This window comes from Westerdykella ornata, assembly GCF_010094085.1.
Source record: "Westerdykella ornata strain CBS 379.55 unplaced genomic scaffold EI97scaffold_5, whole genome shotgun sequence".
Taxonomy (NCBI): Eukaryota; Fungi; Ascomycota; class Dothideomycetes; order Pleosporales; family Sporormiaceae; genus Westerdykella; species Westerdykella ornata.
This window is the reverse complement of record NW_022986855.1, coordinates 1,150-16,089: the sequence shown is the minus strand read 5'-3', so window position 1 is coordinate 16,089 and position 14,940 is coordinate 1,150. Positions and strand designations below refer to the sequence as shown.

Genomic DNA, 14,940 nt, shown 5'->3' with positions numbered 1-14,940 from the left:
ACCGTTGGCCTCGTGGCCCTTGCATGCCCCAAGCGTTCCCGCCCGGCCCGGAAGAATCAATGACAACCCGGCTTGGTGCCCTTGCAGGAAAGCTTAGCCCCTTTCATTTTGGGACGAGGAGTGAGATACATCACAGACACGACTTCTACGTATACTCGCATATCAGAACTTCGTCTGTTCAGCTAACTTTGGCAATTATGCGTTGCTTCTAGCTAATGTCCACTGAATGACAGGCAACAAATACCTCGACAGCTTGGCGGGACAGGCGTCCGTCATCCCCACCTTGCATACAGAACTAGGAAAGCCAGTGAAAAAGGTGGTATCGTGCCTGTAAAAAACTCCTCCCCATATCCAGACCCAAGATGCCCTCGCTACTTTTGACCAGTTGCTCGCTGAACAACCAACTGATTTCTCCATATGCCATGCAAAGCGTCGACGTCCCTCGCTTCCCCCATCAACCATAAAGTAACAGAATACAAAGAATAAAAAGTACAAAAGAACCAAAATCTAATGCAGGAGATTCCGCAGAGACGGACTGGCACTGGCACCCGTCGTGGCCCGCGGGGGTTCGGGAGGCGGCGCAGTGACACTTGGCGCGTCCCTCATCACCACGTCCCTTGGAGTAGACGGCCTTCTGCGGAGTGGCGCAGCTCCAGGACTACCGTGATGAACAGAATACGGTCCAATCGGAGGTGGTGCTCCGGTGAATGGGCTCTCTGACGATCGAGGCGCTCCATGTCCATGAGGATGGACCGGCGGATAGGGAAGATGCGGCGAGTGCACACCATTGGCTAGGAGCCCATTGCTCAGGTGGTGAGGCGGCGCCGGTGCACCGCCAGCGTGTGATGGAGGGGGCAGAGTTTGGTGTGGGAAGTGCGGCCGCATCGGAGCTTGGACGGGAGGGTGCACAGGGCCACCAGAGTGAAGTGAATAGCCGTTCGGCTGGGGGAGGAATGGCGTATGGAACTGCGGAGGATGATGTGCAACAGGCGGGCCTGTGAGCGCTGCATGGCCCATGCCACTGTGTAGAGGGCCACTGGGAGGCGGATGGCCGTTGGTATGCCATATACCTACGGGCGGTGGCGGACCGCGGGGATGGTGAACAGGCGGGGGCGGCAGTCCGCCTCCAATCCAAGGCGCTGCCAGAGCCGGTGGCGGTGGGAGTGAGTGAGATTGGACTGGAGGTGATCGCACGGGAAGCTTCTGTGGTTCTGGAAGGACAGATTGCGACTTCTCTCGCTCAGGCGTTTCTTCCGGCACGTTGAGCTTCTTCCAGTGGCATTTCTGGCAAAGGAAGGCGTCCGAGGGCGAGGAGTCCCTCTCCTTCTTTTCACCCAAAGCTTGAGGATGCAGCGGGTGCTCGACATTGCTGTCGCCATTCACATGGACGCCGTTTGTGGAAACCGCGGGTTCGTTGACACCCATGGCGGGCCTCTTCGGTTTATCGTCCATCTTCCACCACCTTGGACTCACGTCGATATTGCATCGGACGCAGGCCCGAGGTGGCTTGACAGCAGCGCCCTCAGCAAGCTCTTCCGGCCTCGCAGCGAGTCCAACAACAGATGGCCTGCCCTTTGCAGTCGTTTGGCTTGTGGCAGTGGATGTCCGCCGGTTTGCCGGGTGGCCAGCGGTTGCTTGGGGTACAGCCCGAGTGGACAGGTCTACGAGATTTGCTTTGCGAGCTGTGCCGGTAAGCGTCAGATCTGCTCGCTTGAACTCCCGTGCAAACAGCTGTAATGCAACCAATCCCGTGCCTTCCACCTCTTCGTTGACCCGATGCACGATCGTCTTGGGAGAATGTTCCTTGCACCAGATTGCGGCCGTCATTGAGCCAGTCTCGCCATTGATAGTGACTGTCGGGACCGCATCCCGCCGGGTCGCTTTCACGGGCGTGATATCGAAGCCGAATAGGTACCCTGCACTATGCGCACATCCGACATGAAAATTGGCATGACACTGTAGACACGAAACGCACGCGCCGTTGTTCGTCTTACAGATCTTGCAGACTGCATCATATCGTAGGGTGGGCGCTCCAACACCTTCGACGAGCTCTAGCCGATTGGGATTCGTGAACTTGGTCTCCGGTATCCACAGAGCGCACTGAACATGCACCCAGTTGTTATCAGCCGTCCGTTTGAGCGGTTCGCGCGGGTATATAGGCCGGCCTTTCTCGAGTTGCGACCGGCGGTAGTCCTCCCGAGCCTTGTCAACCAGTTCTTTCTCCATCCGTTCCTTTTCCCTTTCTCGATCAGTCTTCTTCTTGTGCGAAACTTTTGGTGGCTCCCAGAGTTCCTGTTCTGTGACCTTGTGAGGACAAAGCACGCAGTCATAGCGCTGCGGGGATGTTAGCTGAAAGATGGCCGAACAGGTCTCGGAACTTACATATGACGCGCTCTCCTTCTTGTCATTCTTGCAAGTATCACAATAGAACTTCCCGTGCCGAACCTCTTCCACGCCATAACAGGACTTGTGCACCGTCATCCGGCAAGCCACGCACTGGAGTCGCTCTCCTTCTAATTGCCGGCACACCGCGCATGGCAAGACCTTTAGTCGTGGTTGAGCAGGAACTGGAGGCGGTGTAGGAGCCTTTGGCGGTGGCGGTGGTTTCTCTTTCTCCTTCTTCTTGGGGGCAGGTTCACTGACCGGTGTCGAGGTTCCGCTGTCAACAGCTCCGGCCGCCGTCTTTTGCCTCTTCTTGGGAGGTTCCACTGCAGGTGTAGGAGTCACGTGCACTGGTTCTCCATAATCTGGGCCATTGTGGATGGCACCGGCTTCAGCAGTGGCTGCATACACCTCCCGGAGCAATTCTTCGTCAATCCTTCGCTTCCAAGCTTTGCTTCCACCTTGGGCCACCTTCTTGGAGATTTCCTCAATGTTTTCCCACTTGACAGCATACTTGCGCCAAAGGTTTGCGCATCGGGTACAAAGAGCCAGAAGAAAACCATTAGTAGAGTTGCTCTTGCTTGCTCTCCCATCTGCAGCAACCGTCTGCCCAGGGGTGACGCCGGGGGCCCGCCTCCATTGTCGCGAGTGTCGTGTGTTGCAGAACTTGCATTGGAAACCGCGTTTTCGTTGTGTGGCTTTCTCGTTGTCGAAGGCGGAATCGTCTTGGTCGTCAGCCACGTCGTCCACCAGACGAGTCTCCGTCTCGGCCGCCTTCTTATTCCGTCCTTTGCGGTTGCTATACGATCCCCAAATCTCCTTCCCCTTGGTAGTCTTCTTCCACATGTAATAGTATCGCACCGCGTCTGCGTGACTAATGGTCTTGACGTGTAGCCTGACACTTCTGATTTCTGAGCCGTACTTGGCCACGCCCTCGTTCCACTTCTTCTCCTCCTCTTTGGTCAACTCCGGTTCGTGAAGATCCTTTCGTTTGTCGAGCTTCTTCACTTGTTTCAACGCTGCGTCAGCGTCATACTGGCACTTTGTGAACAGCGCCAAGCATTTGTCGAGAAAGTTCGTCGACCATGGCTGCACTCCCACATCCTTTGCAAGGGCCTTGGCCCGGGTCATATAAGCTTCCACCTGCTCCTCGGTCACAGTGGGCGCATCGTCCTCGCCGCGTGTCGAATGCACGCCGAGCGGAGGCATCTTGAACAGGAGTTCGGCCGTGCATCTGGGGTCTTTGTTGGGGTAGTCCTCGCCCCGGTGAACGTAACCGGGTGGTTCATCCATCACCCATTTCGGCCTCTTCGCCTTCTCGGCCTTGTCCGCTTCAATCGCAGCGAGTGTGTCTTTGTGAAGTTTTGCGTCTTTTTTATGGCTGTTCGTCTTGACATAACGTTTCTTGATTTCGGCAGGTTTCACAAACTCCACCGGGTGACCATGCCAGACATTCACGTTAGCCTGATGTCTAGGGCCTAGCCGTGAACTAGCACGCGGATAGATAGCGCGATCATCGTACTGAAGCGCGTCCTCAACGCGGCAATGGATCCCGAGATAGCGCATTGGCCACATCTTCGCCAGAGCGATTTCGGCCTGAGTTGCTGGATGCAGGTCAATTTCCGGTTCTGAATCGTTGGGGCTTGGTGCAGTGGTCTCGGCTGCCGGTTCTTCCTCTTCTTCATCGACATGTTCCTCCTCATCGCCGTCTTCATTATTAGAACCTATTTGGGGAGTGCGGCGGGCCTCCAGCTTCCTTTCCTGGGCTCGGCTGCAAGGTCCGCATGCCCAAGCAAAGCCTCGAGAAGGCTTCTTTTGCAGCGGTGGCCGAACGCAACCCATGTGGTAGGTGTTTTTGCACACGGCGCATTGCACCGAGTCCGAGGACGCGCAGAATCCTACGCAGCGTTTGCAGGTCTTGACCGCACTCGTGAGTTCCTTGACGCGGCTCGTCTCCAGACAGATGTACTTCCATCTCTCGTCCAGAGCCTTCTTCACCTTCTCCGGGACGTTGATGACCTGAGATGTGGGAATAACCTCGTACCAGCGGTGGATGAAGCGATCAAAACATTGGTTGAACCAGAAGCTGTCCCTTTGCTTGCGATACTGGTCGAGGTCCTCGATCTCGCTGCGGTGCAAGATTCGGCATCGGCCTCGAAGGGACGTGATGGGGCAAACATCAGAGTGCATCGTGGCATAGACAAGACGAGAGTCGTTGTTGTAGCGTTGCACGTCCCGGGGTCGGTAGTACCAGTTCACCCTCAGCGACTCGACACGTGACTTGGGGTCGCCATTAGCATGGATGAATTCCATGATCCTGCATAGGTAGTACGGCTCCCCTGGAGGTTCACAGACGAGATAGACTTGATCTAAGCGCTTGGTTAGCTGCCAATGGTCGAGCGGTGGCTGGCGAAGCGCACAAAGAGGAATAAAGAAATCACGGGATGTAGCGATCTAGGATACCCGGCTTGGGTAAACACATACCATTGACAGAAACGGTCTGGCCGTCGTCTGCTTCCAGTCTGCCGTTGACAAGAAGACCCTTCGTCTTCTCGAAGGTCATCATGGTGGACTCCCTTGAGGCGTTGGCGACCGACATGGCGTTGCTGGCAGGATAGGCGCGTTTCCCTGCACCACCACCACCAGCACCCTGGCTTGGCGCCGTGGCACTCGCGTGACTGCCGTTCGTAGCGTGACTTGCTGCATTTTTTCGCCGCTTGGGTGGAGGTGCCGAGTGGGAATGAGGGACAGCAGTGAAGGTTGAGGTACCTGGAATATTGGCGTTTGGTGGTTGTTCCTTGGGGGTGGCGGCGTGGGTGCCCCACGATGCATGACCCTGGGCCGCACTGGCACCTTTCTTCCCACCTGCAGCTGAAGGCTGTCCACCTTCGGTGGCCAGAGACGCGCGAGATGGAGGGCCTGAGGTCGTTGCGCTTGCTGGCGGCTGGGCCATTTCAAAATCCATCTCCACATCCTCGGCGTAGTTGATGCGTGAAGCGCCTAGGCGGTTGCGCGACCGCGTCCCATAAGGCGCAGGCGTAGGCTCCTTGGTGCTCTCCTTCTCCGAGGCCTGAGACGACGCAGTCTCGGTCGCCGTCATAGCCTGGGACTGCGGCGGCTGCTCCATCCCAGAGGAGGTGCTGGCCGACGGTTGGGGTTGGGGAGGTGGGCGAAGGTTGGATCCGGCAGCCTGGGGTGAGTTTCTCCTGGAAGATGTTTTGCTGGTTGCTTTCGAAGGTGTTTTATCTTCTCGAGACTTCCCGGGTTTTGCACTGACGGTCTGCGTGGTGCCCTCGACGCGCACCGGGCCAGAGTGGGAGGGACTGGCTGCTCGAGGGGAGCCAGTCTCGCCTCCGCCATTCCGCACATCAACCATGGTCCCAATGTGCCTGCTGGGGAGGTCTCCCGAACCCAAGTGACAAGCAAGGGAAGTGGCAGACGACCCTCAAAAGGGCAGGCGGACGTGAGCCGTCGTCAGCGCAGCCGGTGAGTGAGAAAGCCAGTTCTGAGGAAAGATGTATCAAGGCAGCATGGGAGGCGCGGACAGCGCATACACACCAAATGATAAAAGGGAGGAAGAAGGCGAGGCGCCGAAATAATGGCCAGGGAGAGTAGTCTTGGGTATGCTCGAGGAATGCAGGAGGTGCGAAAGGTGCAAGGCACGAGGCCTTGATGGAAAAAAGGACTGATGGGCGTGGGGAGTGAAGGAGCGTGGAGGTGGACAGGATGCGAGGAAAGGATTGGGGGGAGAGGACTAAGATGGGCTATGGACTGAGGACGCCAAGGGCTCGCAGATGTCGGCTCCGTACCCACGCTTGTGGGCGCTGATGATGACCTAGACCAGGGTCTGCTGGGTGCGGGCCTTCTTCCAGTAATGAGAAATACCAGAGCGAGCCATGTTCCATCTCGCCCAACCAGGAGTCGTGCCCTACAACAACCATCTATGTACTGCCGCCCGCTGCACCGCCCGGTGCAACCACTTCCCCCCTCCTGCTGCTATCCTGTCAGGCGGCAGAGCGTGGGAGGCGGATGGCGAGGGGGGACCCGGCATTGTGAAGTATGGTGCCCTCTTTCTTCAGACTGATTTTGTTGGCTCAAGCCCGTGACGTTGACTCGAGCTCGAGCTGGCCCTTGGCATCTCCGCAAGAAACGACACGATGGCAAGCAGACTTGGTTCATTCATTCATCTCCTCGTCCGAGGCCGCACGTTGGGCTATATGGTAGGTCTTGCATCGCCGCGGTGGTCCTCATTGTTTGGAGAGGCTTCAGTTACCGGGCAAGGTTCGACCCTTCGGGACTTTTAGATGCGGTCCCTGTTTTGATGTTGCTGGTTTTCCAGCACCGTCCGTGTCGTTCAACAAGGGCCGCATCACCAGTCCCACAAACACAACCGCAGCGGCCCTGGCCCATTCCTTGGAGAAGACGCACTGAAATGGATGAATTTTATAGTAACTCGTTCACACACTAATCACTTAGTACTGGTGCACGGCAAACGGAAATAGTAGAATGGCTGCAATATTTCGAGCTACTCGAAATCGATTTGGCCGAATCAGAACTCAACCCCGAGAACATGATGCCGCACCCGCCTCTCGGACGACATCTTGTGTGAGGGGTGAGGATGGGTGCGCGGCGAAGACATGGCACGATGAGTGAGGTCCCTTGCCAAGCCTCCACGGGCGACCTCATGTCTCGAGCCACGGAAGGGTGGCCAGGGACCCAACGGTAATAACATGCCGCATTGCAAGGCGAACACTGGCTGGCCCAACGCCCACATCAACGCACATCAACGCAGCACGACGTACGTTACGTCAAAGGTGGGAGATCCTGCGCTGTGCATCTGTTGGGGAGGTGCTACAGCAGAATCTCCTGGTGGCGCAAACGCGCACCCTCCCTCGCTTCTATCTCGGGCTCACCCGCTTCCACCACCTCCGGGCGTGGCCACATCAGCCGCAGTCCCAACAGCTCTGCCCGGGGGACGGCTTTCGTTGCCTGGGCCCAGCCTTTGGAGCTGACCTCACCGTCCGTACCAACATAGGGCTACGCTCTCCGGATTTTCTCCTTGTGCGAAGACTATCTCACAGTTCTGCGGCAGTTGAATCCACTGTAACGAACATGGAGCGTGGGTGTCTGTCCCCTTTTGTGCTCATTAACAAAGAGTAGACTATGAGGTCGGCGAGGCTGGAAGTTGAAACTTGGAACCCACTGATGCGCTGCTGTGCCGAATGGAGCCATTTTCCATGCCAAAACCGGATAACTGAGAGCAGTGAGAAATGGACCTTGGGACGTCGTCCGGGCGTCGTTCAGCGGCACACGCCGTCTCCATTCGCTGCCGTCGCGTGGGCCGATCTCCCTCCCGACTGATTGGCTATGCTAGCGGCACATTACTTACGCTAGCCGCTTTTGCGAAAGCTTCGTCGAACAACCATCCCGCACAAACTTGACCTCCATGGATCCATGTACCTAGGTATGGTAGGCCTTGGGGCGACCACGCACTGCGCAAACAAGATATCCACCCAAAGTTCGAGCTTCAGCGGATGCTCCTTTGCACTGATCTTGCTGCTGCCCTTTTTGAGGATATTTTTTTGTCTGGTTGTGAATGCGCATCGACCGGATTGCGCACGACACTCCATGTGGGCTCCTAGGTGTATTTGTGCTGGCAAGTGAAAATGATGAAAGCGTCGCTCATAGGAGAGAAGAGACAGGGTATCGAGATAATTTACAAACTCATGCCCGATGAGACAATGCGATGTTCCGCTCTAATAATTTTTCTGCCTATGATGCAACAAGAGCGTGCGCGCCCGGCCGAGCTGTTCCCGGTGGGCAACCCCCCGTAAACCCACCCCCCCGATCCGAAATGGGAATGACATGAGGGACACCGACTCTGAATCGTACTGGAGAAGAATCTACGCATTTCTTCTCCGAGAGATTGTCGGGATGGGGCTCTGTAACAGATCGATACTTCCTCGTTGCTGTGAGCGAGATATCAACACCGAGTTGCTTCGGATTCCTCAAGTGGGCGACTTTACTCCCTTCCAGCCCAATGTCGTCGGCCACCACCGAGCATGTGTGCATTTACGCCGTCACTTTCAACCGACAGCAGGGAACAGCGATTCTGACGGCGTCTCAATATCTTCGATATCAAATCCTCTCATGCGCCTGCAATGTTCTCGCTCGCTTTGAAGTACTCCGTAGGCATCCGCAGGCTTGACAGAATATACGCAGGATCTAACCTAGGAGCAAGAAAACCTTGGAACTCAGTCGGCAAGATAACTACATAATGTAACTCTGCCAACTTACTCTTCTAGATTTGAACTTACTCTTAGCTAGGCCGATTACGAATGCCGACTGTGAGAGCCCGTTCCTTCCTCTCTTTTTCCCCCCACAATGAGGAATCTTTCCACTGGATCTTTCCAGTGTAGGGACGCCACGGCTTGGATGTCACAAAGGCTACAGAGCAAACAGGCAGATCGGAAAGAGACTTGAAGCGTGAAGAAAGCACTCCTGCACACCTTTTGTGACAACAAAAAGCTGTCTTTTCGCATTCGAGTACAACGCTACACCCCCAAAGCACCTAAACCACACTCCCTACAAACCGTCACCGATTAACTCCCACAATGGATATTACATTACTTGGCCGTAGAATATCCGTACAAAAATAGCGGAACAAATGTCCATGATACAAGGCCCCTGTTGACATTGTGCATGACAGAACCAAGCCGTTTACAGAGCGAAAAGAGCCATGACAAAGCCGGCGAAGCCGGCGAAGCCCACACCAGCAAGCTGGACGCCGTTGACGTTGGCCGCTCCAGTTGGCTTAGAACCGGCGGCAGATCCGGAGCCAGTGGGCTGACCGTTGGTGCCGGTGGGCGCTGTAGTCCCCAGTCAGTATAAGCTCTACTAAGACGATATTTCCTCCGGACACGAGACAAAACCATTACTTACCACTGTTCGCTCCAGTGCCCGTAGTCGTGGGCGCAGCATTCCCGTTCCCACCCGGCGTGAGCGTCTGGGTGCTGGGGAAGTACTTGGCATAGCAATCCAGCAAGCACTCGCCATACTTCTTTGTGTCCTCGGGGCTTCCGCTGCCCTGGTCACACTTGGAGGCGCACTCGTTGGTCTCGAGGACCTGCGAGGTATTAGGACGGGCGACGCCGAAGCACTGGGCGCGGCAGGTCACGTCCGCGGGATCGCACTGCATGGCGCAGGACTGCTGGGGGGTGAAGGTGACGCTGGCGGCGGAGACTGGGGCGCTAGTGATGGTGGAGGCTTCCTGAGGAAGGGCGAGGGCGCCGACGGCGAGGGCGAGGATGGCGGTCGTGTACTTCATTGTGATTGTTGTTGTGGTTGTTTCGGTTGTTGTTTGTTGTAATTAGGGGCGTATAGGAATCCTCCTTTTTCTGCAAGAACGAAAGGATTGATTAAGCGTAAACGGTACTGCGTAGCGAATGTCAGAAGCCAAAAAAGCGACTCTAGCGATGGGACGACTCGAAGGCTGTGAGGAAACTGGCTCGGTGAGAAGGTCAGGAAAATCCGGGGGCAGGCCCGCTCATAAGGGCCTGTTGATTCTGTAGAAGGCGCTAGCATCGCCGCTGTCAGGGGCAGCCTGCATGGAATGCCCTTTGTTTAGCAGCTGCTCTGCTTTTTTCGGTTAAGCGTGTAATTTAGTGGCTCTTGCTCTGCGTCATTGTCCCACCAAGCAAGCCTTGGCGGCTTACCCAAGAAGACATCTCTTAGCCCAGCCAATGAGCGGTTGGGGAAGTCACGCGCCACGCGACCGACGTGAGACGCGACGTGGGAACCGCTAAACTGCACCATCGCTAGTCGTTGGCTGCACTAATGCAGGGGATCTGCTTGCTATTAGTGCAGCTTGGCAACCCTTCTAGGTTAAAATACAGAAACCTTAGCAATATAGTATATAATAACTTTTAAAACGCCTTTTAAAGGCTTTCCTAGAGGTTACTACAAGCTTAGAGGGTGTTACCTAATAGAAACAAGGTACAATTTAAATATATAGACTATATATAATAGACTAGAACAATAAGTTTAATATAGACCTATCTAGACTTATCTAGATAGGTCTTCTAATACCTGCTAAATACTATTTATTCCCTTAGTATACAGGAGCACTAGAGAAAATAGTCCTAGTTTATATTTTCTAGCTATTTTTATAACTTATCTATTTCCTATATCTTCTAAAGTTGTTTATCTAATAACTAATTATTCTCTTTCTGCTGCTTAAGATCTAACTCTATTACAAGTATAGTACTAATACTATTAGAAAGAGCAACTAAGGTATTTAGAAGGGGTATAAGATACTTAGAAGGCATTCTAGGAGTTCTAATTATAGAAAGTAAACTTGTAGAAGAGGTATTAGCAAAGTCTTTTAAAAGAGTTTAGGAAAGGTATCTTTTTTTTGATATAGTCTTTGTAACCTTTATTAGAGAACCTAACAGTATCTTTAAAGTAGCCTTTCCCTTCTGTTTACTAGGTGTTTTTAGGGGGTCGCGCTGCAGATATCTAAAGGTATTAGATATAAAGAGAAGTTTATTTATTTTATTAGCATCTACTATATCTATATCTATAGTATAAAAAAAAATACCAACATTGGACCAAATTTTCCGCTCAGAATTATGGCTCCAAACTCGAAATACTGTTTCATTGCAACAAAATGCACCTACAGTTCAATTTGCAGCCTTCTGCAGGCTGTACAGCAAGAGTTATTCACTGAGGAAGACCTGAAATCTATCTCTCTGGTCCGGTATCTGAGTTTTCCCAAAGGCTTGGCAGCCTCGGCAGCCTCCTCCAGCCACTGCAGGCCGCACCAGCCACACCTGCAGCCTGTGGCTTGACCACACTAGCCATAGACATCAGCCATACCCACCCAAACCAGACCAACACCGATTATCTACCCACAAAAACAACCAAAACAATTCAACAAAAAATCACAAAAGAAATCGGCCACCGTCATATTTTTCATCACATCCTGCTGCTCTTGTCCCTGCAAGGACGAGACCATATGATTTTCTCTGGATTTTCTATACTAGAAAAGGGTTAGATCTTTTTTTCAGCAAGGTACCTATCTTTTCTAGGGAAAGGGCTATAGTCACAGCTTCTAGGAAGAGGCCAAGTGACAGTATAGACCAAGGTGCTATTCTGTTAGTCCCTGCTCACCCTATCTAGGCAACTAGGAGCAATAGAGTTAACTTGGAATTGAAAGCTCTATGCAAGAGGAGTCTCCTTGAACTAAGAACACTACATTCGCAGACCACTTGAGATTTAGATAGAGACCCTTACTACCTACTGTAACAGCTAGGGAACAGCGGTCCCTTTACTCCTAGCCAGGGGGTATAAAGTCCTAGAGGAGGTTATTAAAGACTCTTTGGGTGGGAATCTGTTGTCTCTTGCTACTAAAAATTAGCTGCCTACCACCACCTGTACCAGGTTTTCTTATCTTTCCTTTGTTTCTTTCCCATGGACCGAGATAAGAGAAGGAAAAAGAAATAGAAGGAGAAACAACAAGAGAAGATAGCTATCTCCTCTACCTGTTCATCTTCTTCTTCTGAAAGTGAGGACTCAGACATTGAAATGGGAGAAAACAACTCTCCTAAAGTTGTTATTCGAGCTGCTGCTAAGCCTACTAGCAGCCTAGCAGCTAGCAGCTTTGCTTCTACTAGCAATCTTGCTAGTTTTGCCCCTTTCACCCCCTCTACTCAGAAGAGAGATCACCCAGACCTATCCCCAGAGAAACCCAGGCCTAAACATATTGCTATAGGCAAATTTCGAGCTCTCTCTTTGCTTTTTCAAGCCAATTCGACTTCCTCTGCTGAGGCATGCCTTAAGCAGGCCCTTTCTCAAATTCAACTAGCTATTCTATAGCTAGAAGGGCAAAAGAAGGACAATGTACAAGAAATCGCCATAGCACTACAACAGATGCTAAACAAAGGGCAATCTTCTGCTCCTATCTTGCTTAATAAGAAAGAAAAACAAATGCAAGAGCTTATCACTGTGATTAGCAACAACACAAAGGCTTTAGCTACTGCTATTAAGCCACAACACCCTGCTGCTCCAAAGACAAATAAGGGGCAAACACAAGGCTTTACCTTTGCACAAGTAGCTGCTAAAGCTACTAACACCTTTTCTTTACCCTCTAAGGCAAATACTACTGCCCAAACTACTAAACCAGTGGCTAAGGAACAACCATTTACCCTTATCCAAAGTAAGATAGCAAAGAAAAAGGAAAGAAAAGAACTCTTCCTTAAGAGAAAACCAGTACTTGTTACTAGCAAGGAAGATGAGGGATAGGAGATAGATTCTCTATCTCTAAGAAACAAGATAAACCACTGTCTCCTGGCTGTTTCTGCAGCTAAAAAGCCTGTTGTTGCTGCTGTTTCTAAGTCTAGAGGCAAGCAAAATATTGTCCTTACCACCACAGAGGACTACAATGCAGATTTTCTTATTAAACATAAAGAAAAATGGCAGAATCTATTTCGATTTAACTGTGAGCAAAGGGTTGAGACTTGGGCACAAATTGTTGCCCATAGGATTCCCTTAGCCCTTGAATTTTTAGGAGAAAGGGCTAGCACTGCCCTAAAGGAAGAGATAGAGACTTTCAATTCCTCTATCTCTATAGTGAGCTATCCTAGATGGCTTACTAGGGAAACAATAGAGGGATAGCAAACAGGATCTATTGTTTTTGCTGTAAAAGATGAAGAAACCCGCAGTGTTATCCTATGTCACAATAGGATTATAATTGCTGGCAAGACAGTTAAGATAGTTAAATATCTTACTGCCTCTCCTTCCCACCAATGTGGCAAATGCCAGAGATTTGGCCACCCTACGGATAGCTGCTACAAGCTAGCTTGTAGGCTGTGTGGAGAAGCCCACAAAACATAGGAGCATAACTGCCTAGAATGTTCTTCTAAAGGCAGGCCCTATAAACACACCATCCCAAAGTGTGTTAATTGCAAGGGAGGCCACTTTGCTAACAGCAAAGACTGTCCAGTATGGAAGACTGCCAAAAACCTTCCACATTAATGACAGAACACCTTCGAGGAGATCCCTATATAATTTTGGACAATAAGCCTAGGAAACTTAAAGGTGAATTGTCTATTATTCAATACAATATAGGGAAAAGACAAGAAGTACAACAAATACTCCTTGAAATTGCAGTTAAGAAACAGACAGATATCTTAGCTGTACAAGAACTCTGCATATAGAAAGACAAGAAAAAAGATAGTTACTTTACTATCTCCTATTCTGCATATGAATTAGTACTTCCTAGTACTAGTTTACGGCCAAGGGTAGTTTTTTATCTTCGAAAAGCTACAAATTTTCAGTTTATTCAGCTAAGGAACTTAGAGAATAGAGACTTTTTGGCCCTAGAGATCTACAGCCCTACTGAAAGGTTCCTTCTTTTCAATATTTACAATAAGAAAGAATTAAAAAAAGATTCCACAACACAACCTCTAGGGGCTACTACTATTAGGAGAGCTCTTTTGCCGCTTAATCTAGAGTTTCCTTTTGTCCTTTTAGGAGATTTCAATTGCCACCATCCTTGGTGGAACTCCACAGCTCAGAATGTCACCCGAGAGAGCCAGGACTTGGTAGAATAGCTGCAGGGCTATAATTGCCAATTGCTTAATAAGGAAGAAAAGTCTACCTATTTCTGCTCTAACCTTACTAAGCAATCTATTATAGATCTAGCCTTCTACACCCCTTCCTTTAAGGAGAGCGAGCTTGATAACTGGGTAGTGCTAGAGGCTACAGGCTCTGACCATGCTACAATAGGCTTTTCCTTATTTACCAAGGAGGTAGATAAATTTCTCCATCCATTGCTTAGCAGGTTTAACTTTAAAAAGGCTAACTGGAAGCTTTTTAAAGAACACCTGCTTATAGCAACAGAGACAGAAGGCTTAGAGGCTAAGATTACTACACTAGAAGAGCAAGTATCTTCCTCTAGCAATACTGCAATAGAACAGGCAGAGGAGGTAGCTGTTACACTTACAGCTTATATCTAAGAAGCAGCGAATATAGCTATTCCTTTAGCTAGGCAATCTGAACATTCGAAACCCTGGTAGACAGAAGCACTTTCTCAAGCCAGAAAGAAGATGGTGAGTTGCTTAAAATAACTACAACTACAGCCTACAGCAAAGAGCTGGATAATAGCCTATAAAAATGCTAAAAACTTCTATTTCTCCAGTATTAAAGAAGCTAAGATAAATTGCTGGAATTCTTTCCTAGAAAAGGTAAAAGATAAGGAAATATTCACTGCCCTTCACTATACTAAGGAGAGAACTACAAGACGTATTCCTCCTTTAGTATACAAAGACAAAGAAGGTATAGCGGAAGAGTTTAAGGAACAATGTAAAACTCTAAGAGAAATGCTATTTCCTTTGCCTCCTGTTACCCCTCCATCTAGGTGGAGAGACTACAAGCCTAGAGATTGGGAATGGCCACCGCTTGAAGAAGCTGAGGTTAAATAAGCTATTGAGACTAGCTCTCTTAAGAAAGCACCAGGGCTAGATCAATTATCCTTCCTAGTCCTTAGGGAGATCCTTG

The 14,940-nt window shown here is 50.9% G+C and overlaps 4 protein-coding genes across 4 annotated transcripts; 2 read left to right on the top strand and 2 right to left on the bottom strand.

Moving 5' to 3' along the window:
• Positions 1-171: 171 nt before the first annotated feature.
• On the bottom strand, positions 172-6,113 carry EI97DRAFT_492672 (uncharacterized protein). Its single transcript, XM_033802327.1, has 3 exons — positions 4,867-6,113; positions 2,383-4,751; positions 172-2,334 (listed from the first exon to the last, which is right to left on the bottom strand). Exons 1-3 carry the CDS (start codon positions 5,756-5,758, stop codon positions 508-510), a joined length of 5,088 nt encoding a protein of 1,695 aa, XP_033655639.1. The 5' UTR covers positions 5,759-6,113; the 3' UTR covers positions 172-507.
• Positions 6,114-6,976: 863 nt separating this feature from the next.
• EI97DRAFT_431360 (uncharacterized protein) lies at positions 6,977-7,510 on the top strand. The gene has a single exon (XM_033797914.1). It carries the CDS (start codon positions 7,113-7,115, stop codon positions 7,392-7,394), a length of 282 nt encoding a protein of 93 aa, XP_033655638.1. The 5' UTR covers positions 6,977-7,112; the 3' UTR covers positions 7,395-7,510.
• A 1,592-nt stretch (positions 7,511-9,102) lies between these two features.
• EI97DRAFT_372856 (uncharacterized protein) lies at positions 9,103-9,709 on the bottom strand (the record flags this gene model as incomplete). The annotated part of the gene is made up of 2 exons (XM_033795376.1): positions 9,103-9,251; positions 9,328-9,709. 2 exons carry the CDS (start codon positions 9,707-9,709, stop codon positions 9,103-9,105), a joined length of 531 nt encoding a protein of 176 aa, XP_033655637.1.
• A 2,603-nt stretch (positions 9,710-12,312) lies between these two features.
• Positions 12,313-12,684, top strand: EI97DRAFT_440617 (uncharacterized protein; the record flags this gene model as incomplete). The annotated part of the gene is made up of 1 exon (XM_033799646.1): positions 12,313-12,684. The coding sequence occupies one exon, from the start codon at positions 12,313-12,315 to the stop codon at positions 12,682-12,684; it is 372 nt and encodes a 123-aa protein (XP_033655636.1).
• Positions 12,685-14,940: the final 2,256 nt, after the last annotated feature.

Coding starts and splice junctions, on each gene's coding strand:
- EI97DRAFT_431360 (XM_033797914.1), top strand. CDS start 7,113: ATGCCGCATTGCAAGGCGAACACTGGCTGGCCCAACGCCCACATCAAC.
- EI97DRAFT_492672 (XM_033802327.1), bottom strand. CDS start 5,758: ATGGTTGATGTGCGGAATGGCGGAGGCGAGACTGGCTCCCCTCGAGCA. Junction 4,752..4,866: donor CCAGACCGTTTCTGTCAATG/GTATGTGTTTAC, acceptor CCAAGCGCTTAG/ATCAAGTCTATCTCGTCTGT. Junction 2,335..2,382: donor AGAAGGAGAGCGCGTCATAT/GTAAGTTCCGAG, acceptor ACATCCCCGCAG/CGCTATGACTGCGTGCTTTG.